The following is a 25711-nucleotide window of genomic DNA, read 5'->3' as shown; positions in this document are numbered from 1 at the left end:
GCTCTTTATTTAATTTCTTAATTGCTGGAAAATTATTTGTGTCCCGTCTTTCTTATTTTTTACAAACAACTCAAGGTGGGGAACGTATCAAATAAACCTCCTCCACCCCTATCTACTCTGTGAGGTGGGTCGGGCTGAGAGAGAGTGGCTGGCCCAAAGCCACCCAGCCAGCTTTCATGATTAAGGTGAGACTTGAACTCATGGCCTACCTCTTTTATTCACTTAATTGTTAATAAAACGATCATTCATTTTATTAAATTTAACGCTCAGAGGAAAGGACTGTAACAGGTTCACGTGAGAATGAGGTGACCAGAAAGCTGGATTCAGCGTCAGCTCCCAGCATTTTCCCATTGGATCTAAAACCACCCGATCTCTTCTTCCCTGATCCGCATTATCCCCCCCCTTTCTAATCCTTGTTTATGACAGCAACCCGCAGGGACCTCTGTATTTGTCCCACTCGGGGGGCCTCTATGACTGAAATGGATTAAAATTAAAACATGGCCGCTTTCTTAAGTAATCTCCATTTCCTGGTGTAAAAATGATTTTGAGTGATCTTGCGGATGAATTTAAGTGACGTTTAGTCTCTTTCCTCCCCTCCCCAAGCAGCAGTGTGTGTGTGGGGGGGAGAGGGCAGGAGGATTAAAAGCAAGTCTCCAAGTCTATATGTAATAAATGTGTAAGGGATGAAGATTCTATGTCTGGCTGTCGAAGAGGGGAGACGTTACTAAGTACGTCCCCCAGACAGGGGCTTAAAGCTAAATAGACCTATTTCCGTCTGCTGGGCTCCTCTGGCCCAAAGCCACTCTTGAGGGATTAACCTTCATGTGCCTGGAAGACACAAGGAGAGGAAGCTCTGTTAGAAGAGTGGCAGTGCACCCAAAGCAGGTTATGTGGGTGTATGATTAGGAAGCAGACACATCCAGAGTTATTTTGGCCCCGTTCTTCTTCCCCCCCACCATAGTTGGTGCTGCCTAGTATGCCTTTGAACTGTGGTGCTGGAGAAGACTCCTGCGAGTCCCTTGGACTGCAAGGCGATCAAACCGGTCAGTCCTAGAGGAGATCAACCCTGACTGCTCTTTAGAAGGTCAGATCCTGAAGCTAAAACTCAAACACTTTGGCCACCTAATGAGAAGGAAGGACTCACTGGAGAAGCCTAATGCTGGGAAAGGTTGAGGGCAAGAGAAGAAAGGGACGACAGAGAATGAGGTGGCTGGATGGAGTCACTGAAGCAGTAGGCGTGAGCCTAAATGGACTCCAGAAGATGGTAGAGGACAGGAAGTCCTGGAGGAACGTTGTCCATAGGGTCGCGATGGGTCGGACATGACTTCGCAGCTAACAACAACAACAGTATGCTTCTGGGTCTAAAACCCACCGAAGGGCTTGAAATTTCTGTGATAATCTCAAAGTGTTTGAATATCTAAGAGGCTGCCACAAAGAAGAGGGGGTTCAATCTATTCTCCAAAGCACCTGAAAGTAGAACAAGAAGCAACAGATGGAAACTAATCAAGGAGAAGACCGACCTAGACTTAAGGAGAAATTTCCTGACAGTTGGAACAATTAATCAATGGAATGACCTGCCTCCAGAAGTTGTGCAGGTTTTTAAGAAAAGGTCAGACAACAACTTGTCTGAAATGTTATAGGGTTTCCTGCCTGAGTAGAGGGTTGGACTAGAAGACCACCAAGGTCCCGTCCAACTCTGTTATTCTAGTATTTCAATCTTATTGGAACTAATGTTTTCAATCATAAGGTTTGTGACCAAATATCTGTCCTCATGTTTATAACATCAAGATGTTGGTTTCCATCGCATCATTGTGGCTACTATTTGGGTTCTTGCCTCTCTGCCTGACACGAAATTAAGCAGAATCAAGAAATATTTTATTAACCACTCTTGACTTAAAAGAGAGAGAGAGAGAGAGAGAGAGAATAAACTTTGGAAGTTCCTATGGCAGCTCCACCCTTAAAACAAAAAAAAAGGAAGAACTTAAATGTGTTTCCATGGCTTTGGAGAAAAAACTTACCCAGGACATTTTCTGTCCCTCCAATCGGGGGAGTGTGGCTGGACACTCCATACTGAGTGGAGGCTGAAGAAAATCCAGGGACTGACGGGAGACCACCGTTGACTTCGCCCGAATGCATCTGATAATTCTAGAAGGGGAACAAAGAGAGGCATTTACAAAGGGAGGAAGGGGAAACACTACGGCGATCTTCCCTTATATTTCTCCTTTGAGACTCACTTTAGAATTTTAGGAGACAAAGCTTCTTTTTACTCCGAACGTGAACCTCAGGAAAGCATTGCAGGTAGTCCTCGACTTAGGACCACAATCGAGCCCAACATTGCTGTTGTCAAACTAAGGCAGTTGTTAGGAGAGTTTTGCCCCATTTTATGACTCTCCCCCCCCCCCCAAAAAAAAAAGAAGAAAAAACAAAAGACCTGAAGTTGAACTCTACAACAAGATGTCTATCTGTGGAGATTCTCAATCATTCCGGTCATGATTGTCCCACAGGTGCTTTTTCCAAAAGGCAACAGACGTTCTTGTTTTTTTTTCCTCCTTGGAAACGTTTCGCTTTTCATCCAGGATTTATTTATTTTTTTCAATTCTAACTCAACTCAGTTAGAACTGAAGAAGCTTCTTGGATGAAAAGCGAAACGTTTTCAAAGAAAAAAAATAAAAAAAAGGGCAGTCCAGTTGCCTTTTGGAAAAAGCACCTCTGGGACTAACAAGATGAAGTTCTTGTTTGTAGAAAAATAATTTGCTCCTCTTTGGATGACATTGCATTCCCACTGATTAGTACCCAGAAAATAAAAAAACATTAATAAAAAACATGAAAAATAGTGGATGAAAGAGAACTGATAGAGAAATCTGCTTTAAAGATTGAGAAGGAAGTAAAATATTTGGGTAATTATGTGAAGATATGGAATGAAATTTAAAAAGGCAAGCTAAGATGCTAGAAATGATAACGGTCACTGTTGGGAAGAATTTCTGTGATAAAGATAAATGTCTTACCTAGAATGATGTTTCTCTTTCAGACAATACTTGTTTTGACAACTGATGTGTCATTTAAACAATGGCAAAAAGATATACAGGTACTCCTCAACTTACACCACAATTAAGCCAAAAATTTATGTTGCTGGGTGAGAAGTTTGTTGAGTTTTGCCCTGTTTTATGACTTTTTTTCCGCAACATTTGTTAAATAGGTCGCTGCAATCGTTAAAGTTAATAACATGGTTAAATGAATTTGTTTTCCCCACTGACTTTGCTTGTCAAAAGATTGCAAAAGGTGATTACGTGACCCCTGGACACTGCAAATGTCAAGCATCCGAATGTAAATCACGCGACCATGGGGATGCTGCAACAGTCATAAGTGTGAAAAATGGTCATCAGTCACTTTTTCAGCGCCATTGTAACTTCAAACGATCACTAAGTGAACTGTTGTAAATTGAGGACTACCTGTACCTAAGTTTGTATTGCAAGGGAAACAACCAAGAGCTAAATATAAGATTTTATCGAGATGCAAAGGACAGAGGAGGACTGGCTTGACCTGATCTGAAATCGTAATTTGCAGTTTATTGTTTGATTTGGATGAAAGAATGGATGTAGGTGAGAAGTAAAAGACTTAAGAGTTAGAAGAACATTTACCTGACATATGGGTGGCATGGATACTTGTGGTACAATAAAGTCAAAGTTAGTGTAGATTTCAAAAACCGTTACTGGAGATGTGCCACATTGGGAATATGGAATAGATACAAAATCACTGTCCATTATAAATATAAAACCAAGAGTACAACTGACGATAGTGCCAATGATTTTCTTGATTTAAAAAGAGAAGGTGGAGTTTGCACTATATATAAGAAATAACATCTCTATAGAATTAAAGCACAACAATGATGAAAACTGTCTTGAATGCATTTGGGTCAATATAAAAGGGGTGTGTGTGTGAATGACATTGCCATAGGTGTATACTATAGGCCACCCAACCAAACAGAGGAAATAGATGAACTTTTTGCTAATCAGTTAACTAAGGTATGTAGGAAGCACATCACAATATTAATGGGGGACTTTAACTACCCTAACATCAACTGGGAGACAAACTGCACCAAGTCGAAGATCAAAGAGGTTCTTGACAAACCTAGCAGACAACTTTGTCTCCCAAAAAGTAGAGAAGGGAACTAGGGGATCAGCCATATTGGACTTAATTCTCACTAACAGAGATGAAATGATAGAAGGTGTGGAAGTTACAGAAACCTTGGGGGGGGGGGGCAGTGATCATGCAAAATTGGAATTCAACATTATGCAAGCACAAGCAATAGACAAACTAGATCTTGGACTTTATTTTCAATAAACTTAGAGAGCTTGGGAAGGACTCCATCGATGAGAATCCTCAGAGGGAAAACAACCCAAGAACCTTGGGAAAACTGAGATTATAAAAGCCCAGTCTTGCACAATACCAATGGAGAAAAATAACAGCTCTCAAAATAAACCGGCATGACTGCATAAAGAACTCTCTGATAAACTGAAAGACAAAAAGGACAAATATAAAAAGTGGAAAGAGGGGCACATAACTAAGGCAGAATATCAGCAAATAGCCCAAGCCTGCAAAGATGAAGTCAGGAAAGCTAAGGCTCAAAATGTACCAAGACTTGTGACAAAATGCTTGTGGCATTTGATAGACCACAACCTACTACTTGATAAGATAGAAAACGTGGGTTAGATAGCATTACCACCAGACGGATTCGTAGCTGGCTGACTGGCCATACTCAGTGTGTGGTCCTCAATGGAACTCCATCTACACAGAGGGAAATGTGTAGTGGGGTGCCCCAGGGCTCAGTTTTGGGCCCAGTGCTCTTCAATATCTTCACCAATGATTTGGATGAGGGGACAGAAGGGGAACTCATCAAATTTGCAGACGACACCAAGCTGACAGGAATAGCCAACACTCCAGAAGATAGGCTTAAGATACAGGAGGATCTGGACAGACTCGAACACTGGGCACTATCGAACAAAATAAAATTCAGTGGTAAAAAAAAAGTAAGGTTCTACATTTAGGAAAGAAAAATCAAATGCACAGGTATAGTATAGGTGGTACCTGGCTCAATAGTAGTAACTGTGAGAGGAATCTTAGAGTCCTAGTGCACAATCACTTAAATATGAGCCAGCAGTGTGCTGCAGCTGCCAAAAAAGCCAACACAGTGTTTGGCTGCATTAAGAGAGGGATAGAATCAAGATCACATGAAGTGTTAATACCACTTTACAATGCTTTGGTAAGGTCACACGTGGAATACTGCATCCAGTTTTGGTCACCACGATGTAAAAAAGATGTTGAGACTCTAGAAAGAGTATGGAGAAGAGCAAAAAAAGATGATTAGGGGTCTGGAGGCTAAGACATATAAAGAACCATTGCTGGAATTGGATATGTCTAGTTCAATGAAGAGAAGGACGAGGGGTGACATGATAGCAGTGTTCCAATATCTCATGGGTTGCCACAAAGAAGAGGGAGTGAAGGTATTCTTCAAAGCACCTGAAAGCAGGACAAGAAGCAACGGATGGAAACTAACCAGAGAGAGAAGCAACCTGGAACTAAGGAGAAACTTCCTGACAGTGAGAAAAATCAACCAGTGGAACTACCTGCCTCCAGAAGCTGTGAATGCTCCAACACTGGAAGTTTTTAAGAAGAGACTGGACAACCATTTGTCTGAAATGGTACAGGGTTTCCTTCCTGAGCAGGGGGTTGGACTAGATGACCTCCAAGGTCCCTTCCAACTCTGTTATTGTTAGATAAAAGAATTCATGGTATTGAACAATGCAAGACAGAGTTTGACATGGCATAGCAGGGAGGTTACTGTATGCGTGCACTAAACAAATGATTGTAAGTCGAGGTATACCTGTACAGAATCTACCAACCTCTCTACATGTACTCATAGCACACCAGAGACCCAGGTTTTCTTACCATGCGTTCATGCTGGTGAAGACTGCTGAAGTTGCTAGACTGGGGAAGCGGGGAGGAAGAAGTGCCCAAGATGGCCCCATAATTCGACTGGCTCATGCTGCTGGAGGAACTCCACAGATCTGCCGAATTGTGAAGCCCATCTGCAAGACAGAAAGAGAAGAATCAGGAACACTGGACAGAAGAGTGTTGGCCGCCCGTTCCACTTTCCACTGGAATCTGTAAATCTACATTTGGACAGGCAGGCACAAGCAAAAGTTTTCAACACTTTCTGCTAGTCGGGGAGCCAAAAGAATCGCTGAAGTGGGTCCAGCTAAGGGTTGTTCAGCTGAACCTTCAGTCCAACATCATTTTTCCCATCAGAAACTCTTAAGACAGACTTTCCCAATCTGGAACCCTTCATTCACGCTGGACTGCAACTCTCAGGATTCGCCAGCAAGTCATAATTATTTATTTTCAAGTACAGTATCTGTAATACTGTGAGGTATTTCATACAGGTAGCCCTCGACTTATAACCCTTTTTTTAGTGACCGTTTAAAGTTAAAATGGCACTGAAAAAGTGACTTATGACCGTTTTTCACACTTACAATCATTGCGGCACCCTCCCCTCCCCCCCCAATGGTCACACAATCAAAACTGGGATGCTTGGCAACTGGCATTGTAACTCTGACAGTTGCAGCGTCCTGAAGCTCATGTGACCTTCTGACAAGGAAAGTCAATGGGGAAGCCAGATTCACTTAACAACCGTGTTACTAACTTAAGAACTGCGGCGATTCACTTAACAACTGTGGCCAGAAAAATCGTTAAAATGGGGGTTAAACTCCTTGAAGCTTAGCAATGGAAATTTGGGGCTCAACCGTGATCGTAAGTCGAGAACTTCCTGTCATGGCAACGACTGCCTGACCTGTAACAAAAAAATTTCACCCTACCCTATTTTCCCCAAAGTCCAGCTTTCTCCAACCAGCACTCTCCAGAGCTACCAATTGCAAGTCCCAGAATTCCTCAGTCAGCATGGCCATTGCAGAGAATTCTGGGAGTTGGCCAAGTCCCTTCCCCCCCCCAGCCTATGTAAGTTGAGGATGGCTACTGAAGTTGAGTTCTTTAGGTTACCTACCTGGCATGTAGAAGGCTCCAGGGTAGACGGTGCTGGGAGGCTTGGAAGTTGTGTAGTTGGAGGAGTCCCTGCTGTATTCATCACCTGAGTTGGGTGGATACACCTGGGAGAAAAACGGCGGGATTTAACTTTTTCCAAGTTATCTTGTGTTTCCAGTGGTTTGCTCCTTTTCAGGTTTTTTTTAAGGGAAGGTCTGCTTCCTTTATTTATTTTTTTATTTTAATCCCATTTATATCCCACCCTTCTCCGAAGACTCAGGGCGGCTTACAATCTAAGCACAAATCAAATGTGCTTAGCAATAGCCTTCATTCTATGTATATGCCTGCTTTTTAGGGCTTTCGCCCCCCCCCCCTCAGCGGCATTATTACAAAGTCAGTTTATTGCCCCCAACAATCTGGGTCCTCATTTAGAGTTAGTTTAGTGTCAGCTTCCAGAAGCAGGACTTCTCACCCGTGGCAACTTTGAGATATGTGGGCTTCAACTCCCAGAATTCCCCAGCCAGGAATTGAAGTCCACACATCTTAAAGCAGGGGTCTGCAAACTTGGCCCTTTTATGACTTGTGGACTTCAACTCCCAGAATTCCTCAGCCAGCGTGCCTGGCTGAGGAATTCTGGGATCTGAAGACCACAAGTCATAAAAGGGCCAAGTTTGAAGACCCCTGTCTTAAAAGTCATCAAAGTTGAGAAACTTTGATTTAAAGCAGGGGTGTTAAACTGTCGGCCCACGGGCCGGATGCATCAGGCAAAAGACACGCCCACTCCAGCTCCAGCAAGGGGGGGGGAAGTCATGATGTGTCATGACACATCACGTGACGCGGCGAGTTTGACACCCCTGTTTTAAAGTCTTTATATTCCATCTTTCCATTTCATAAAAGTTGAACAGTGAGGGGGTTATAAATTCAAAAGATCCCTCCCCTACGCCCAAAATGAGCACCACATTTAAAGATGTTAAGAGATCTTCTTTACATATGGAAAGCATATTAAAAAGGGAAGCACATTAGGGACTAATTAGCAGATTTATAGCCAACTGCTTGATCCAGCCTGATAGATTAAGATTCCTGCAGGTGTTTTAGATCTCTGCTTCTCATCATCTCCATCCCTCAGCCATGAAATCTCAACAAGCCAGGAGGATTCCCAGTTGACAAAAGGTGGCTTAAGCTGACAGATAACTTGGTAAACACAGAACTCTGTATTTGCTCTCTGCTCCAACTGATCCACTGAAAACAAAATACTCTCTCCTAAACCATATGGATCATTCATTCATCAGAACTCCCTCACAATAAAACACTGCCTATTGATTAAGCCAGACATATCAAACACAAGGCCCGGGGGCCGGATCTGGCCCGCGAAGTGGTTTCATGTGGCCCGTGAAGGCATCCTGGAAACAGTGAGGGAAGGGCCCCCACTGCTTTGGCCCTGGCCCAGAGACCCTCCTTTTGCCAGAGACCCCCAGATCTGTCCCACTCCTGCCCAGGCCCCCATAGGCACCCTTGATGCGAACAATGTAGAGCTGGCCACGCCCACCCAGTAGGCCATACGCACTCTAGCCATGCCCACCCAGTAGGCCACGCCCACCCAGACCATACCCACCCGGCCCCCTGAGGGCAACCGCAATGCTGATGCGGCCCTCAATGAAATTGAGTTTGACACCCCTGGATTAAGCTATGAAAACTATGTAGTTTGACTCTAGGTTTACTGAATGCACAATATAGTAAGTCCTTGACTTACACCCACAATGGAGCCCAAAGTTTCTGTTGCTAAGCAAGACAGTTGTCAAATGACATTTGCCCCATTTTACGATCTTTGTTGCCATACTTGTTAAGTGAATCGCAGCAGTTCTTAAGTTAGTAATATGATTGTTAGGTGAATCCGGCTTCCCCATGTTTGTCAGAAGGTGGCAGAAAGTAATCACATGACCCCGGGACTCTGCAACCATCATAAATACATGCCAGTTGCCAAGCGTCCCAATTTCGACCATGTGACCTTGGGGATGCTGCAATGGGCATTTGAAAAATGTTCATAAGCCATTTTTTCCAGTGCCATTGTAACTGAACGGTCACTAGTCAAGGACCACATGTACATAATGTGGATATTTTTTTTTTGCTTTGTTAGGGAGCTGTGTGAATCCAGACAATTGTGAAATTATTTAATAAAGTCCAATGGAAGCAATCTCTCAGGTTTTATAAGGAGGGGCCTTCCGATAAGAACTTAGTCATCTCTACCAATGCAACCCATGTTGAGTTGGCACTTGGGTAACACTGAATGACTTGATCAGCGAAATGTTTTCATAAAACTTCAGAAAGGTCTGTTGGGAAGATCTTCCCAACTCTGACTACACAACAAAGCGTAGGTTACTCCTAACAAGCTACTGGGGCACAATTTACCAACCCAGCAACAGTGGAGAAATACAAGCTTCACCACCTTTATTGCATGAGTCCATACATGTTTCCTTCTGGTTTTTCTCCAACAATGCTTGATGTCTCTTTTTGCTACTTCATCTCCAGATTAACCTCAGGATCAGGAAATGGAACACCTTTAAAGCACTGTAGTCACTTCTATGTTCCAGAGATGGACCAGGTGTTTAGACCTCTCTCCCAAATTGCTGGGAACTCCCCAGCATCAGTGAGGATCTACTCAGATCCATCCACCTCCTAGGGCAGGCCAACTTTTAATGGGTCCTTTTATCCTGCTGGGGTTGGGGATAGCAACTAATCTTAGGTGAACCCGGAAGGGATCCAATCACCGCAAAAAGATACATTGAAATGTCCTCCAATTTCAGACCATACACCAACTGCTTCAAGGAGAAGACAATATCCAAAATATGACCAAAGTTTACCTGGGATACGTTCAGGGCTGCCATGGAAACTGAATTCCTAGGTTTTCTCAAGACCCCACCCAAAGGCATGGCGATTAAGTCCTCCCCACACTTTAAGTCAGGAGTTTCCAAAACCAGCCTTGAAATTAAGGCTCAGGAGTTGAAGAAAGGTGGATGTTATCCTCTACAGCAGGGATGTCCAACCTCAGCGATTTTAAGTCTTGTGGACTGACTGAGGAATTCTGGGAACTGATGTCCATCAGTCTTGCAGATGACAAGGTTGGGCACCCCTGTTTTATAGGCAGAATCCCTAGCATGTCTCTTCAGTCCACATACTGGCAATCACAACCCACCGCCTCCGAAGCAGTCACCAAACTTCCTTTGAAGATTATCACTGCTCTCCCATCCCATCTTGGGATTATAGGTGATGCAAGACCCAAATGCACGGTGGCTACATCTCTGAGAGTGCCGTTGCCCTCATCCAATCAGGTCTGAGTAATGCTCTCTCACACTCCTTTCTTTCTGACCCCATTGGCAAGAGTGATTCTATCAATGGTTCCCATCAACTCCTCTATGAGGTTCATTGGAGTTACTGAGTTCTCCCACCATGCCAAGGTAATTTAACTTTGGCGCAGCTGGCCTCAGTTCCCTTAATAACTTCCAGTCCAGCTTTTAACTACCCAAGTACACAAATGCCTAAAAACAAAGCTGAGGACACCAACCAGTAGTGGGAAATGCTGTTTCCTGTTGTATAACTCCATTTTCTAGTCCTCAAGGATAGAGAGAGGCTTGCAAGTTCCCAGTTGATGGGAAACTACATTTCTGTATTTTCCTGCCAAAGGGGAAAAACCTCACAACACCCTCCTTGGATAGGGGATATCAGGTCAAAACAAACATTATCTCCCCCCACATCAAAATTTTGCAAGATGATGTTCTTCATTTAATCTCTTGGTTCTCTCTGGTTTAAGGAGTGGCACACCTCTGTAACAGGGTGTCTCCCCTGTTCTGTTTTGGGTGCTGCTGCATCTATGGGTTTGGGAGAGATTTTATCAATGTTGAGCTACAATTATAGCTTTTAATCTCTGAAGGGTAAAAAGCTGAAGACATTTTAAATCTATGTTTCATTTGCAAATGCAGGCAAATATATGGGGGCAAATTGTAAAGTCTAGCTTTCTGGGTATAAATGGTGGAATTCCCCTTTCTTTTCAAGAGGGGGTGGGCAGGAACAGTCCAATGTACAACTGGCTACGATCATGTAAGAGGAGGTTTTTGATGGCTAGGGGCCAATCCACATTTTTTGGGAAGGCAAGGGCTGAGCGGGCAGGACCAGTGATGCAAGAGAGGCAGGTCAAAACTTTGTGCTGTTTTTCCCCCTCTGGGTTTTCTGAATGTTTGTTTGTGCACATGCACGAGTCTTTGTTTGGCTGGTTTCAATCTATTTTAAGCTTATGCTTTGAACAATTCAAAATGGAAGGAACTCAGGATGTCAATTTTTGGCAGTGCAGATTGGAGCAGACATCAGCAAATGCAGAAAAAGGAACAGAGGGGTTACTGTAGTCCTCAACTTAGAACCATTTGTTTAGTGCAGGAGTCTTCAAATTTGGCTTTATGACTTGTGGACTTCAACTCCCAGAATTCCTCAGCCAGTGTGCCTGGCTGAGGAATTCTGGGAGTTGAAGTCCACAAGTCATAAAAGGACCAAGTTTGAAGACCCCTGGTTTAGTGACTATTTGAAGGTACAATGCCACTAAAAACTATTGCATGTGATCATAATTTGGGCATTTGGGAGTGTCCTGGGGTCATGGGATCACCATCTGTGATCTTCCCAGCCAGCTTCCTTTCAATGGGGAAAGCTGGGTTTACATAACGACTGTGTATTCACATAACTGCAGCGGTTCACTTAACAACCATGGCAAAAAGGTCGCAAAATTGGGTGTGACTCACTTAACAACTACCTTGTTTAGCAATAGGAATTCTGGTTCCAACTGTGGTCATAAGTCAAGGATAGAGGGTTACACACAAACCTAGCTCTAATTGCCAGGTAAGACCTAGCAATTATGGTCTTTACTCCAAAGACTAGCAAAGGGGTGGGGTGTGTTTTTTTTGGAAGCAGTAACAAAGACTAGATTCGCTTTAGTTCTGATTCTGGAAACAAAGACAGGTAAGCTTTTTATGATGGGTGTGTGTGTGTGTGTGTGTGTGTGTGTGTGTGTGTAGCTGGTTTTTTAAAAGCTGGTTTTTTAAAAGCTGGTTTTTTAAAAGCTGGTTTTTTAAAAAATTAAACCACTGAAGATCTCCCACACATACCATTATGATAAAGTAGTAACCATCAATACTCAAGCTTAGCAGGAGTGCCTGCTTAATCTTAGTATCCTTTTCCTTCTTTCCCCGAAGGATTTAAGATGGCAGCTAAAAAAAGCCTTGAAAATTCAGGAAAGACATCTTTGCCCGGATGAAATGGCCAAGCAGTTAAGCAAGGTTCAAATCGCATCAGTTAAACAAATACTGTAACTTGTCTTCTCAGAACAGAGTAAGCCTGTGCTGAAATGGCAAGTGAAAGACAAGGTTTTGGTTGGCTGGGAGGCACTCGGTCAAAAACCCTCAACGTCAAGAGACAGGGAGATGGGGGCGGGGGGGGGGGGAATTGAGCAGCAGGCAACTCCACTGGCCAGCAGAAATTGGTGGATTTCTTGCAGAATTGCTTCTCGATAGAGCAAAACCTGGTCTTTGGGCTGGAATGTTAATTGCAAAAGGCTCATTTCTCAACTCTTTCTACAAGAGTTTTTGCATCTCTCTATGCATTTCTAGGGCAGTGGGAAAAATCTCTCTCCATTTTAAGTCCTAGAGTGTCTCCCCACCCTCTAGCTAGGCTGAATAACACTTCCTGTCCTTCCTGCCCAGTGGCCACACATGTCTATTATTGTTTTTATATCTCTGGTCCACCAGTTAACTGAACATCTATGAATGGATCCTGGTTAGAAAAGCTGGGGGCAAGCTTATCACCCTCCTCCTGGGGAGACAGCAACGTCCAAAAGTCTCCAACCACCAGGAATCACTTAGGTTGAGATCAGCAGTGTAGAAACGGGATAAATAAATAAAATTCCAAAATATCTGGAGGGCATCTCACTGGGAAGGATGCTTCAGAGAGGTTCTCACATTTCACGAGATGCTGGTCTCTCAATATCTGGTCCTCTTTAGATATGCTGGCTTGTTTTTACAACAACTTCACCCAGCATGGTAGAGAAGGCTCCTGTCCAACCAAGCCTGTGCCATCAGGCATACAGGTAGCCCATACAGCCATTCATTTAGTGACTGTTTGAAAAAGTGACATGACCATTTTTCACACGACCATTGCAGCATCCCCATGGTCACATGATCAAAATTTGGACACTTGGCAACTGGTTCTTATGATGGTTGCAGTGTACCGGGGCCACGTGATCCCCTTTTGCAACCTTCTGACAAGCAAAGTCAATAGAGGAAGCCTGATTTACGTTAACAAGCATGTTACTAACTTAACAGCTGCTGTGATTCACTTAACAACTGTGGCAAGAAAGGTCGTAAAATGGGGCAAAACTCACTTAACAAATGTCTCCCTTTGCAATGGAACTCAGCTGTGATCGTAAGCCGAGGGCTGCCTGTAAAATCACATTATGCCATTTTAAGGCTTAACCAGGGCAGTAGAACCAGGAGACCAACCCTCAGCTTAAATATGACTAATCAAAGAAATGGGGGAAAAAACACATCAGTCATGCCCTCTTTTGATACCAATCGAGGAGTTTCAGAATGAGCCCTGCTTGTAAAATTAGGCCTCTCGAAAGATTCTCAGGCATTAAAAACAATGAGGTGGATTTCTGTTTCATTTGCATATCACACTCTGTGTGTGTGTCTGTGTGTGTGTGTGTGTGTGTGTGTGTGTGTGTGTGTGTGTGTGGGCTGCATTTTTAAGGGCTTTTCTCCCTGCCTGTTGGGCCTGTAGATCTTAATGGCCCTTGGATGGCCTCCTTAAAGAAGACCCAACCTACAGTCAAGGTGGAAGGATCGATTCCAAGAAACCAACTTCCCTGACAATTGCAAATCTTTACCTTCTGCACTGTGTGTGTTTGTGTGTGTGTGTGTGTGTGTCTGGGGGGGGGAGAAGAGAGAGAGGGGGGGTATACTACTAAAGCAAAGAGGTGGAGGGGGGGAAGGAAACAAAGCCGGTGAGGGGTGGGGGAAGAGAGAAGCAGAGCACTGAAGAGACTTAGGGAGGCAGTGCGGGGGAATGAAACTCGCTGCAAAGAATAAGAAATCCAGTAAATTGCCTTTTCCTATAATTTGATTAAATAGCAGGAGCTGGGACTGGGACTCGAGCGAAGGAGGAGGAATAATAGCCGTGCGCCATCTGCCAGTGCCTGGCACCTGGCCAGTTCTCCAGGCAGCTGTGTGGTGCTGGGTTGGGAGGAGGGGAGGAAAGAGACAAAAAAGAAAAAGAAAAAAAAAAGAAAAGAAAGAAAAAGGGGGGGAGCAGGGAAGGGGGAAACGCAGCTTAAAATTCAAGGCATTTCCAACTTCTCATATTGGAAGACGGGGAGGATGGGTAGCAAGTTCCTTACTTCCCTTTAACAAGCATCTTCTGGGGGGAAGGAAGAAGGCTAAAACTAGGGGTTAAGTCTGAGATTCGTAAAGTTTGTGGGTTAAATTAAACATCCCTCCCCGCCACCCCTACCTTTCCTCATAAACATTCAAGCCTCTCTCCTTTACTGGGGTGGTGTGCTCCAGTCTCGAACATCAATCCACCCAAACAGAGCAGTTTTCTGCTCTCACCATATTTCTATCAAGGCTTTATTTGCAAAGCTAGGGAGGAGCAGAAGGGGGAATGATTTTAAGTAACAATAAAAAGAAGGAAAATGAAAAGAGAAAGAAAAAGAGAACAAGGACATGCGTCAAAATGACACTTGGCCAGTGTGCCACACTTAAGTGTATCGTTATTGTTGTTGTTGTTGTTGTTTTAAGTTGGGTGTGAAAAATAAGAAAAAGGAAGCAGACCACATATGTATTTTCAGGTAAAATAATGAAATGCAACAGGAAGAAGTCAGCAATCTTGATTCTGGTCTGTGTGCTTTCTCTATTAAAGAATTTTTTTTCTAATTCCTGATAGGATTTTCAAGGGTGAAAAATATCTAATTTGTGGGGATGCAGAGCAAGACTACAGAGGCATCAATTAACAGTGGTTGAGGCCACCAGAAGAGCAAAAACCAGAACTTTGTATCTCCCTCAACACCTGAAGTGGTAAAAGAGGAGGAGGAGGAGGAGGAAGAGAAAAGAGGGAGGAGGAGGGGAGGGAGAGGAGGAGGAAGGAGGAAGAAGAGAGAGAATAGTAGTAGTAGTAGTAGTAGTAGTAGGAGGAGGAGGAGGAGGAGGAGGAGGAGGAAGAGGACTGGCACCAGAGTGAAAGATTTTGTGTTTCCCCAATACACACTCCTATCTATGAATGCTAGGAGTGGAATCCTCCACTGGAATCAGCCTGAGATGAGAAGAGATGGGCACACCAAATAAATCATGGAGTTTGCACTGCTATAAAACAGTGGCAAGAAAGAATGACTGCAGAAAAGAGTGAATTCCAGCATGAATTCATACCGTGATCGCCTTCTTCCCTCTGGAGTGGAGCCAAGAAATGGGGGCCACAGAATGAACCCCAGATGTAAAGGCTGGTGCAGAAAGCAAATGTTTCTCTATTCAGATCCACTTTGGAAAAGGGGCAAGGACAGAATCTTACCCAAACAGGAAACGCTAAATCAAAGTTTATCTCCCCTGGGTGAGTGTTCTTCAACCCCACCCCTATTCTCCCTCATCCCACCCCACAGGAAACCCCCCCCACACACACACCAATCCTCTCCAACTCAGACTTTATGCTGCTGTCAGCAAAGTGAAGGAGGAGGAGGAGGAACGTGGAGATTCTACAGACAAGATTCCTTCCTCCCTTTAAAATTCTCATTTGAGGAGCAGAGAATGGATTGTCCCACCTAGCAAACTTCATCCCCATCCAATCAGGATAATAATTTTTAAAAAATCATTTTGCATCTAAACTTTTTTTGCATCTCTCTTTTTTAGCTGTCTCTATCATGGGGAAATGTGAAAACGGATCAAGTAAGGGCATTCACGTCTAGGGAGGAAATAAGATCTTGCACCAAAAGGCAGGATGTTTGGAGCCATAGAACAGTGTCGGAAGACAGGTGGAAAAGAACACAGAAAAGAGAATAATAGGGTTGGAAGGGATTTTGGAGACGTTTTAGTCCACCCTCCTGTTCAAGCAGTAAAAATTCTATTGTCCCTGACTTACGACCAGAATTGTGACCAGAATTTCCATTGCTAAGCAAGGTGGTTGTTAAGTGAGCCACTCCCAATTTTACAAACCCTTTTTTTGCTAAGATTATTAAGTAAATCACTGCAGTTATTACATGAATCATGCAGCCGTTAAGCAAATCCAGCTTCTCCCATTGGTTTTGCTTGTCGGAAGCCAGCTGGGAAGCTTGCAAATAGATATTAGTGACCTTGGGACGCTACCGCCATCGTAAATGTATGTCGGTTACCCAACTTTTGATCACGTGACTGTGGGGATGCTGCAAGGATTCTAAGTACGAGGATAGGCCGTAAATCTCTTTTCCATTCCGCACTTATCTTCCAATGGTCACTAAATGAAGAGTTAGGAGTCGAGGACTTCTGTACCTGTGGTCTGGATGATTAGGGATACAACTCAGAAAAAGGTTTGGTAATGCACAATGGGGAGCCCAAAGGAGTGCTGGAAAACAGCTCTGCAGAGGAACAAAGTGGGCAGTCCAGAGGCCAGCTCTGTGCCCTTATCTCTGTGCCCCAGACAGAATACTGACTATACAATAATGCCCTAAATCAGAGGTCCCCAACCTTTGGGGCACCAGGGACCAGTTACGGGGAGAGAAGTTTTTCTGCGGACCGGAGGGGGCGTGGTTTTGTGTGCTGCCTGCATCCCGTGGATGGGGCTTTGCTTGTTTGTGCGGACCAGTTGCTGGCATGCCGTGGCCCAGGACCGGTCCACAGACTTGGCATTGGAGACCCCTGCGCTAAATAGAGAGAATATCATTATGTTCGTAAGAGAGTCATATCTGTGTAACTTCATAAGAGCAAGGAATCCAGTTGTGGCAGGATTTCACAAACTCGGGGACTGCAACTGCTTATACAGGTAGTCTGCAAATTACAACCGTTCATTTAGTAACTGTTTGAAGTTATAACGGCACTGAAAAAAAGTGATTTTTGACTGTCTTTCTTACAGCCATTGCAGCATCCCCATGGTCACGTGATCAAAATTCAGATGTTTGGCCACTGGTTCCTATTTATGATGATTGCAGTGTCCCAGATCACCTTTTGTGACCTTCTGATAAGTAAAGTCAATGGGGAAGCCAGATTCACTTAACAAACGTGTTACTAAAGTTGATTCACTTAACAGCTGTTACAAGAAAGGTCGCAAAATGTTGTCACTTAACAACAGTCTCACTTGGTAACAGAAATTTTGGGATCAATTGTGGTTCGTAAGTCAAGGACTAGCTGTAGAAGACACAAAACAGACAGGTGGAAATTGTTAGTTCAGTTTAATATTATATCCCATTTTCCTTCCTAAAAGAAAATAACCAAAAGAACTTGCATTGAAAGGATGTGTAACACAACAGTGCAACAATAAAAAATGATTCCATTACAAGCCTTTGATTTGCTTTGGAGTGAGAAAGTAGTGATTCATATCTTAATGGAATACAACTTCTCTTATTCCAGCCTTTTTCTTACAAGCTTGGGCACATAAATTCACAGGAAGTATTAGAAGGGGTTTTTCAAAGCTCCTTTCTCTAAATACCAGACTTTGGGGTATGTTGATATGTACCCCCATTGTCAGAAAAGTTCAGGTGTTCTACTGCTCAGCTTTGTTGCCACTAATTTGTATTTGAAACAAAGGTACAATATGCAAAACATAAATACACATGCGGACTGCCAGAATGATACAAAGTATGGTTACAGAAATATAGTTATCCCACAAAATCTGACCCAGGTAGATCAATATTTAAACTGAAAGGATAATAATATCCTGTACAGCAGTGTTTCCCAATCTTGAAAACTTTTAAGATTTGTGGACTTCAGCTCCCAGAATTCTCCAGCAAGCCATGCTGGTTATGGAATTCTGGGAGCTGAAGTCCACATATCTTAAACTTACTGAGGTTGAGAAACACTTCTTTATAATCTGTATTCAGGATCTTGGCTTCCACATAGCAGTGTTCCAATATCTCAGGGGCTACCACAAAGAAGAGGGAGTCAAGCTATTCTCCAAAGCACCTGAAAGCAGGACAAGAAGCAACGGATGGAAACTAATCAAGGAGAGAAGCAACCTAGAACTAAGGAGAAACTTCCTGACAGTTAGAACAATTAACCAGTGGAACAACCTGCCTCCAGAAGCTGTGAATGCTCCAACACTGGAAGTTTTTAAGAAGAGACTAGACAGCCATTTGTCTGAAATGGTATAGGATTTCCTGCCTGAGCAGGGGGTTGAACTAGATAAGAAGTTGCCTGGCCATTCTTTGTTTAAACAGGGATCGGATGGACACCTAACAAGTATTTTGCAGTAGTAGACTTTCTAGCCTGGTAAAGAATTGAGCTAGATGATCTTTAAGATGCCCTCCACCTCTCTGATTTTGTCTGCTGTCCTCGGCTTCCACGGTCTACTTCATTACTGCTGAGTTTATTTGTTCCCCTTCTTACCCTGACTCCTATCCTCCCACAGCATTTCCCCCCCGGCATGTCCACACCCAGTTGTGATCCCTTCGTCCCCAATAACACAAGCTTCTTCCCCTTGACTTCAATTGTGCATGGGCTTTTCTGAAATCAAGCAGCCTCTTGCAGTTAAACTGGCCTTGGGCTCTACTTTATGCTATGTTAGAAAAAATTGGCACTCTGCCAGCAGCCTTTCTCTCTCTCTCTCTCTCTCTCTCTCTCTCTCTCTCTCTCTCTCTCTCTCTCTCTCTCTCTCTCTCTCTCTCTCTCTCTCTCTCCCCCCCCCACCTCCCCAGTGGCTCTCAAATGTTCTCTGACATCACTGAAGTTCCACCAATCGGAAAGAGGAGAAGATCAGGAACTGCCTTCAATGCAATAACAGCTGGATTCTTGATCAGCTTTGATAGATGGGTAGAGAAAATGGTAACTTACTGAAGACGGGAGTCCTGGAGGCACCTTTCGGACTTTTTTCGGTTGTCCATCTGAATGTGTTGTAGGAGGAGACAAACAAACAAAGAAATAAGAAAGGAAGCCAGTTAAGAGACAAAGCTTTGGAACAGCACTATACATAACAGGAAGATTTGGATCCAGATTTCAAAACTCATTTTACAGATTGGTTACCTTGATTTTCCCAAGGCCTACCAGAGCTTAACAACTACAATAACAACTTAAATTTAAGAATCTGTAGAGTACCCTGCTCTTCTAAATGAATGTCGGAGACAGTTTTTAAAAATCAACCTCAAAATATGCAACTGAAGGTATTTGGAATAACCGCTGGTAAAAGCCACCAGCTTTAAAATAAAACTCAGCTAAAACAGCGTAACGAAATAGCCTTGCGTCAACATAAATTTCGGTTCCGTGTTTATTTTTCACCTTCTTCCATAAAAGCTGAAGACAGCATATATCTTCTCCCCCCACAATACACACAGCATCTTTGCAACAATCTTGTACCAGTAGGTTAAAATGAGAAATATCAGCTCATCCTGGGTCACTCAGCAAAGGATTAGACTTCTCTACGTGACTTCAATTCAAAAGATTAACCCAATGCCTGGTAGGGCCCTGGTCTACACTGATGGACTTCACAGTCAGAAAGGAAGTAGAAGGTGGAGTCTCCCCCTTCTCCCCATGAAATCAAGAAAATTTGGAACAAACAAAGAACTTCATCCAAGGAAGTCTATTACAGGTGGTCCTCAAATGACAGTCACTTAGCAACCGTCTGGATGTTTGACAGACCCTGAACATGGGACTTACCACCCAGATTCAAACTTCCAATGTATGCCCCCAACTTGAGGTCATGTAACTGCATTGTGGATGCTCGGCAATTGGCCCATATTTACGGCCATTTTCAGCACCTCACGGTCATGTGACCACAATTTATGTCATTTAGGCCAGTAACCAGTGTTTACTTCTGGTTTCTGGCCCAAAAGAGCCCATGTGATACAATGGGTTCATTTAATGACTGTGGCATTCACTTTACGACTATTGCATTTGCGTAACAACCACCACGTAAAAGGTCATAAAATCATGACCGTTAATGACTTACAACCAAAACTGTGGACTCAATTACAGTTGTAAGTCGAGGTATATCAATAATGTTAAGCCACAGATACTGATGGCTTTAAAAAGGGAGAAGGCAAACTTATCAAGGAGAAATGGAGTATCTGTCGGAATTCATCAGCCAGGAGCGATAAAGTAAGGCTCAGGTCCCAACGGTGCTTTTTCAAGAGGCAACTGGACTTTCTGTTTTTCTTTGGAGCTTTTCATCCAAGAAGCTTCTTCAGTTCTTTCCTCAGAAATGAAGAAGCTTCTTGGATGAAAAGCAAAACGTCTTCGGGGGGAAAAACAAAGGAAGTCTAGTTGCCTCTTGAAAAAGCACCTTTGGGACAACGATGACCTGGATGACTGAGAATCTCCACAGACAAGTAAGGCCCATCTTTAACTCTTGGAGGAAAAAATAATAACAACAAGGGCATGATTGCATCCACTCGTCCTTTTCATGTCTGCTTTGACTGTCCTTTACTAAGGACAGAATAACTGGGCTATCTAACAGGGCTCTGCTTCTGACTGCTAAGCAATGTTTTGAGATAAAGGCAGCGTGTATTTTTGGCATTCACAGTTTCACACCGTTTTGTCTTCCTTTCGTTCTTGTTAATTATATCCCATTATTAGTTAAGCTTGCACTTCCACTGACATTTGTTAAATTTTCCAAAGCCACCCGACACCATAATGACTCTCAGCCACGTACAGTATTAAGAACAGCACATTTTAGCTAGCAAAAAGAACAACAGACATCCGGGTACAGCATAAAACGGTAACCATATTCCCAATGAAGGACTGATGTAGTCCCTAACCCATGGATTGGGGGAAGAGCCAGACCTTCAAGACTTGCTTAAACAAGGTCAGGTTTGGGTCATTTGAACCACTGGAGATACTGTGTTGGAGAACAGATGCTGTGATAGAGAAGGTGGGGCCCATTGTAGCTCTGTTCAATCAATGGGACTCAAAGCATGCCAACTCTACAAGAGACAGATGGCCCCTTAAATATTCATAAAATATGAACTGCCTTTGCACTCATGATATATTCTTTAGGCCCATCGCATCCCCCCCCCCCCCGAATCTGCTGGACTACACCTTTGTAACTCCCTAAGGAAGATGGCTTTTGTAGCTCAAGGTACCCAAGAGAGTATTGAGCTGGAGAGAATCTCTGAATGATCATGGAAGGTGCTTTGTTCTTGAGAACATTTTTGACATGCAAATGAGGGGAATGAATTGAATCATTGAAGGAAGGAAGCTTTTTCCCCCCCTTCAGGATCTTCATAAATGAAGAGGAAAGAAGAACTGACGCGGGGAGGGGGGGGGAGTTGCTAAGGTTTAATTCACGTCTGTGAAGCTATTCTCTCCCCTCTACCCCACGAGCTCAAAAAAAAAGGATAAGGGTGAGCATTGTGAACTCTTTTTAGGTTTAAAACATAGTTCTCCTTTGGGGGTTTTCTCTTGGAAGTTAGAAAACAGCTCTTTTAAATGAGGTATTTTGCAGAAAGAGGGGAAAAGAGAAAAATAGGTAGAGCTTGACTTATGACTGGTTGTTTAACAAACGGTTAAAATTATGATGGACTTAACAAAAGATATGTACAGTCCATTGTCAAAGTTGTGACTTGTCGTACCCCCCCCTCCCCTGCAGTCCTGTGATCATATTTTGGATCTTGGCAACTGGCCCACATTTACAACTGGTTGCAGGGTCCTGCAGTCACATGACCACAATGTGCAGGTTATTTTGCGAGTTTCCACTAAAAATGCCCATTTGATTCAACCACATGATTTACTTAATAATCACATTGACTTGCTTTACAACGGTTGTAAAATCGAGTCTGGTCACGTGGTGCCTCAATTTACAACCGAAATTCTGAGCTCCATTGTGGTTGTAAGAAGAGAAACACCTGCAGTGGTAGTGGGTAATTTACTAACTTAACTGCAGTGATTTCCTTAACAAGAGGTCGTAAAATGGGGCAAACTCCCTTAGCAACTGCCTTGCTTAGCAATGGACATTTTGGCTCAATTGTGGTCATAAGTCAAAACTACCTGTATACTCTCAAAAAAAGGGGGTCTTCAAACTTTATGACTTTGTGGACTTCAACTCCCAGAATTCCTCAGCCAGCATGCCTGGCTGAGGAATTCTGGGAGTTGAAGTCCACAAGTCATAAAAGGGCCAGGTTTGAAGACCCCTGCTCTCAAAAGGAAGCAAGCATAAGGTTTCAAAGACTGACTAGCAACCTCCCAAAAGGCTGAGGCAAAATTTGGACTAGATGTATTATTTTTTTTAAAATGTGCAGTGCTCAAATCTAAAGCAGCAAAGGTGGCTCGGGTCTAAAATGGATGCCCTTGTTTATCGTGCTCATGGCAATTCTGAAACATCATTCCCTCTATGGGTCAGATTCCTGCACATCTCTAATTATTAATTTTTATTGTTATGGTGATTAAGAAGGCATGGATAAGCCCTACCAATCCATCCTTCTCTTCATCCCTCGCTAGTATGGCCCTGCACTCTGCTGGTCTCTGCTTCTGTTTCTCCCTTTTCTATCCCTTTCCTGGGTCTGTTTTAAATTGTAAGGCCAGGAAAATGGGGCCAGGACCTGCACACCTGCTCTTTGCAAAACATCATCTACCCAGACAGCATTATATACATTAATAATGATTGCAAACCGCTGATATCACCTTTGGTCCTGGCCACTGAGTGGCAGAGAAAAAGCCACACGGCTGCATTGACTCAAAGGTCTCCATTCCTGAGATTCTTTTCCATCAATGAATGCCAGATGTCCGGGTTCTCCTGAAGGCAAAATGGAGCAACTACCTCCATTCCACCTCATCAAGAGTGGGGGGAGGGTCACTTGGAAAGATCTGGGAGGTTGGCTTTTTAAAGGAAGATCTCCCAGCATCCTCCCCTGTGCTCCTTTGAATTGGACAGCAGATGGGGGAGGATAAAAGGAATATTTATTTACATGCAGCTTGGATTTGCCTGGCAAAATTGCTTGCCAGGAAGGATGTGCTGGAAGCTATCTCAAAACATCCTTATGAGACTCCAATTCATTTTTTCGTCAAGTCAAGCTTCTCTAGCTGCTGTTGCTTGCAGCTTTCTGGGGAACTGACTTCAAAGCGATGGGATGCAGGATACCCGGCAGCTGGCTGAGCTTCCCAAAGCACAGAGCACCTGAAGTGGTCCCACCGAAGCTCACTGATCTTCTGGCCACCTCTGTTTGTTTCTTGCCCCGCATGACAAAGTGGGTGGAGGAGTATAAGGAGATCTGGATTCAAATCCCACCTTTATTAAAGTTCTATGGACTGCCTTTACAATAGACCCATTCACTGTCAGAGGAATCTGCCTTGCATGTTCTATAGATGAATGAAACTGGAAGGAGAGAGCCAGTTTGGTCTAATGGTTTAAGGCACCTGGCTAGAAACTGGGAGACTGTGAATTCTAGTCCTGCCATAGCCACAAAAGCCAGCTTAAGTGACTTTGGGCCAATCATTCTCTCTCAGCCCAACTCACTTCACACGATTGTTGTGGGGAAAAGGAGGAGGAGGAGGAAGGTGTAGTGGATATGTTTGCCACCTTGAGTTATTTATAAAAATACTAAAGGCAGGAAATGAATGAATGAATGAATGAATGAATGAATGAAAATTCAGACAAGCTTCAGCTTCTTGAGGGGAAAGATTTGATATGTTAATAATGACATTTTGTCTATTATTTATTATTTATTTATTTATTTATTAATGGGACTTATATCCCGCCCTATCTCCCGAAGGACTCAGGGCGGCTAACAACAACAAAATTAAAGGTCTCTGTACAGTAAATTAAAATTAAAAATTGAAATAAATTAAAGATTAGAGTTAAAATTGTAAACATAATTAAAATCCCTGTCAGTCCAGGTCAGCCAGGTGGAAAAGGAGTGTTTTGAGGCCGCGGCGAAAGGACTGGAGATCTTGGGCCATCCGAAGCTCAGGGGGGAGCTGGTTCCACAGGGCTGGCGCTCCCACAGAGAAGGCTCTTCCCCTGGGGGTCGCAAGCCGACATTGTCTAGCCGAAGGTACCCTGAGGAGGCCTTCTCTGTGTGAGCGTACTGGGCGATGGGAATTTGTTCCCGGCAGCAGATGGTCCTGCAAGTATCCAGGGCCTAAGCCATGTAGGGCTTTAAAGGTAAGTACCAGCACCTTAAATCTCACCCGGAGGGCAACCGGTAGCCAATGCAGCTCACGCAGGAGGGGTGTAATATGGGAGTATCGGGGTGCTCCCATCACTACCCGTGCAGCTGCACTCTGCACCAGTTGAAGCCTCCGGGTGGTCTTCAAGGGCAGCCCCATGTAGAGAGCATTGCAGTAGTCTATACGGGAGGTAACGAGTGCGTGGGTGACTGTACGTAGGGCATCTCAGTCCAGAAAGGGGCGCAACTGGTGTACCAGGCGAATCTGGGCAAATGCCCCCTTAGCCACGACTCCAATATGATCTTCAAAACTGAGTCGTGAATCCAGGAGGACGCCCAGATTGCGTGCTCTATACTGTTAAAATGACAACAGCAAAGGTTTCTTGAACTCATGGATTCCACAGAAGACTTTACAGCATGGATTGCTAGACTTTTTGCCATCACACCTCCCTTTAGCGCAATGTTAATATACACACACCTTCCCTAAAAAATCCAAACACCAAAATGAATACAACTCAACAATGAAAACAATATAAGTGAACGTATGGGAAGGCTGGATTTACTGTAATTGTACACTAAAAAGTTCTTCACACTTCTCTGGGATTCTCTCTGTACCTCCTCAAGGAAGATATACCTCACAGTTTGGGAAACACTTGGGAAAGTGTCACAAAAAGATGGTTTCTGTTGTAACAAGTGTACGTGGCCCTTTTCCCTCGGTAAAATAAACACTGCTTCTGTTGCTCTTATTACATCATTGACAAGCTATACATCAGTGATAGGGCAACACCTTTTGGAGACCCAGTATCAATAATTGGTGGAATTCTTGGACAGAGAAAAATGCTCTGTAAGATCTGGGACACAGATTTTACAAGAAAGCATTACCAAACTGGTTAGAGCACTGTTTCTCGACCTTGGCATCTTTCAGACATGCAACTTCAACTCCCAGAATTCCCCAGCTAGTCATGCTTGTTGGGGAATTCTGGGAGTTGAAATTCTCACATCTTAAAGTTGCCAAGCTTGAGAAACACTGAGTTAGAATATCTCTAAACTGGTACCTCTCCAGATACATTGGGATCATAATTCCTCAAATTATCTTTCTAAGACTCCCAGAGTCACTGAGAGTGAGGTAGGCGGCCATATAAATTTTCGTAACTAAAGTAAATTAATTTTTTAAAAAATCCAAATAGCATCACTTTCAGGTTTTTAGGATTGCTGTCCTATCACATTTAGAGCAACACTAATTTAAGATTTTTTTTCTCTTTGTCTCCAAATATTAGATTCTTGGGTCATCCAGTGGCAGGAAAATAATGAACTGAAGAAGACGAATCCATACTTAAGGTCTATTTCAGGCTGCTGGTGATGATGATTGAAAGGAAG

The 25711-nt window shown here is 43.5% G+C and overlaps 1 protein-coding gene across 1 annotated transcript in view; it reads right to left on the bottom strand.

Annotated features, from left to right (window-relative positions):
- Nucleotides 1–755: 755 nt before the first annotated feature.
- LOC308679230 (transcription factor E2-alpha-like) overlaps nt 756–25711 on the bottom strand; it is a gene marked incomplete at its 3' end in the record, with an annotated part of 98889 nt that continues 73933 nt past the window's right edge. Inside the window, exons 8-12 of the mRNA XM_081346820.1 lie at nt 19071–19120; nt 7058–7160; nt 5947–6086; nt 1982–2145; nt 756–828 (exon numbers count right to left, since the gene is read on the bottom strand). Of these exons, the coding sequence (XP_081202946.1) occupies nt 756–828; nt 1982–2145; nt 5947–6086; nt 7058–7160; nt 19071–19120 (530 nt within the window). The remainder of the gene's footprint in view (nt 829–1981; nt 2146–5946; nt 6087–7057; nt 7161–19070; nt 19121–25711) is intronic.

The sequence above is a fragment of the Vipera berus genome (genome assembly GCF_964194415.1).
Source record: "Vipera berus genome assembly, contig: HAP1_SCAFFOLD_62, whole genome shotgun sequence".
NCBI lineage: Eukaryota > Metazoa > Chordata > Lepidosauria > Squamata > Viperidae > Vipera > Vipera berus.
The sequence above is the reverse complement of the archived record's forward strand: the minus strand, read 5'-3'. Positions and strand labels throughout refer to the sequence as shown.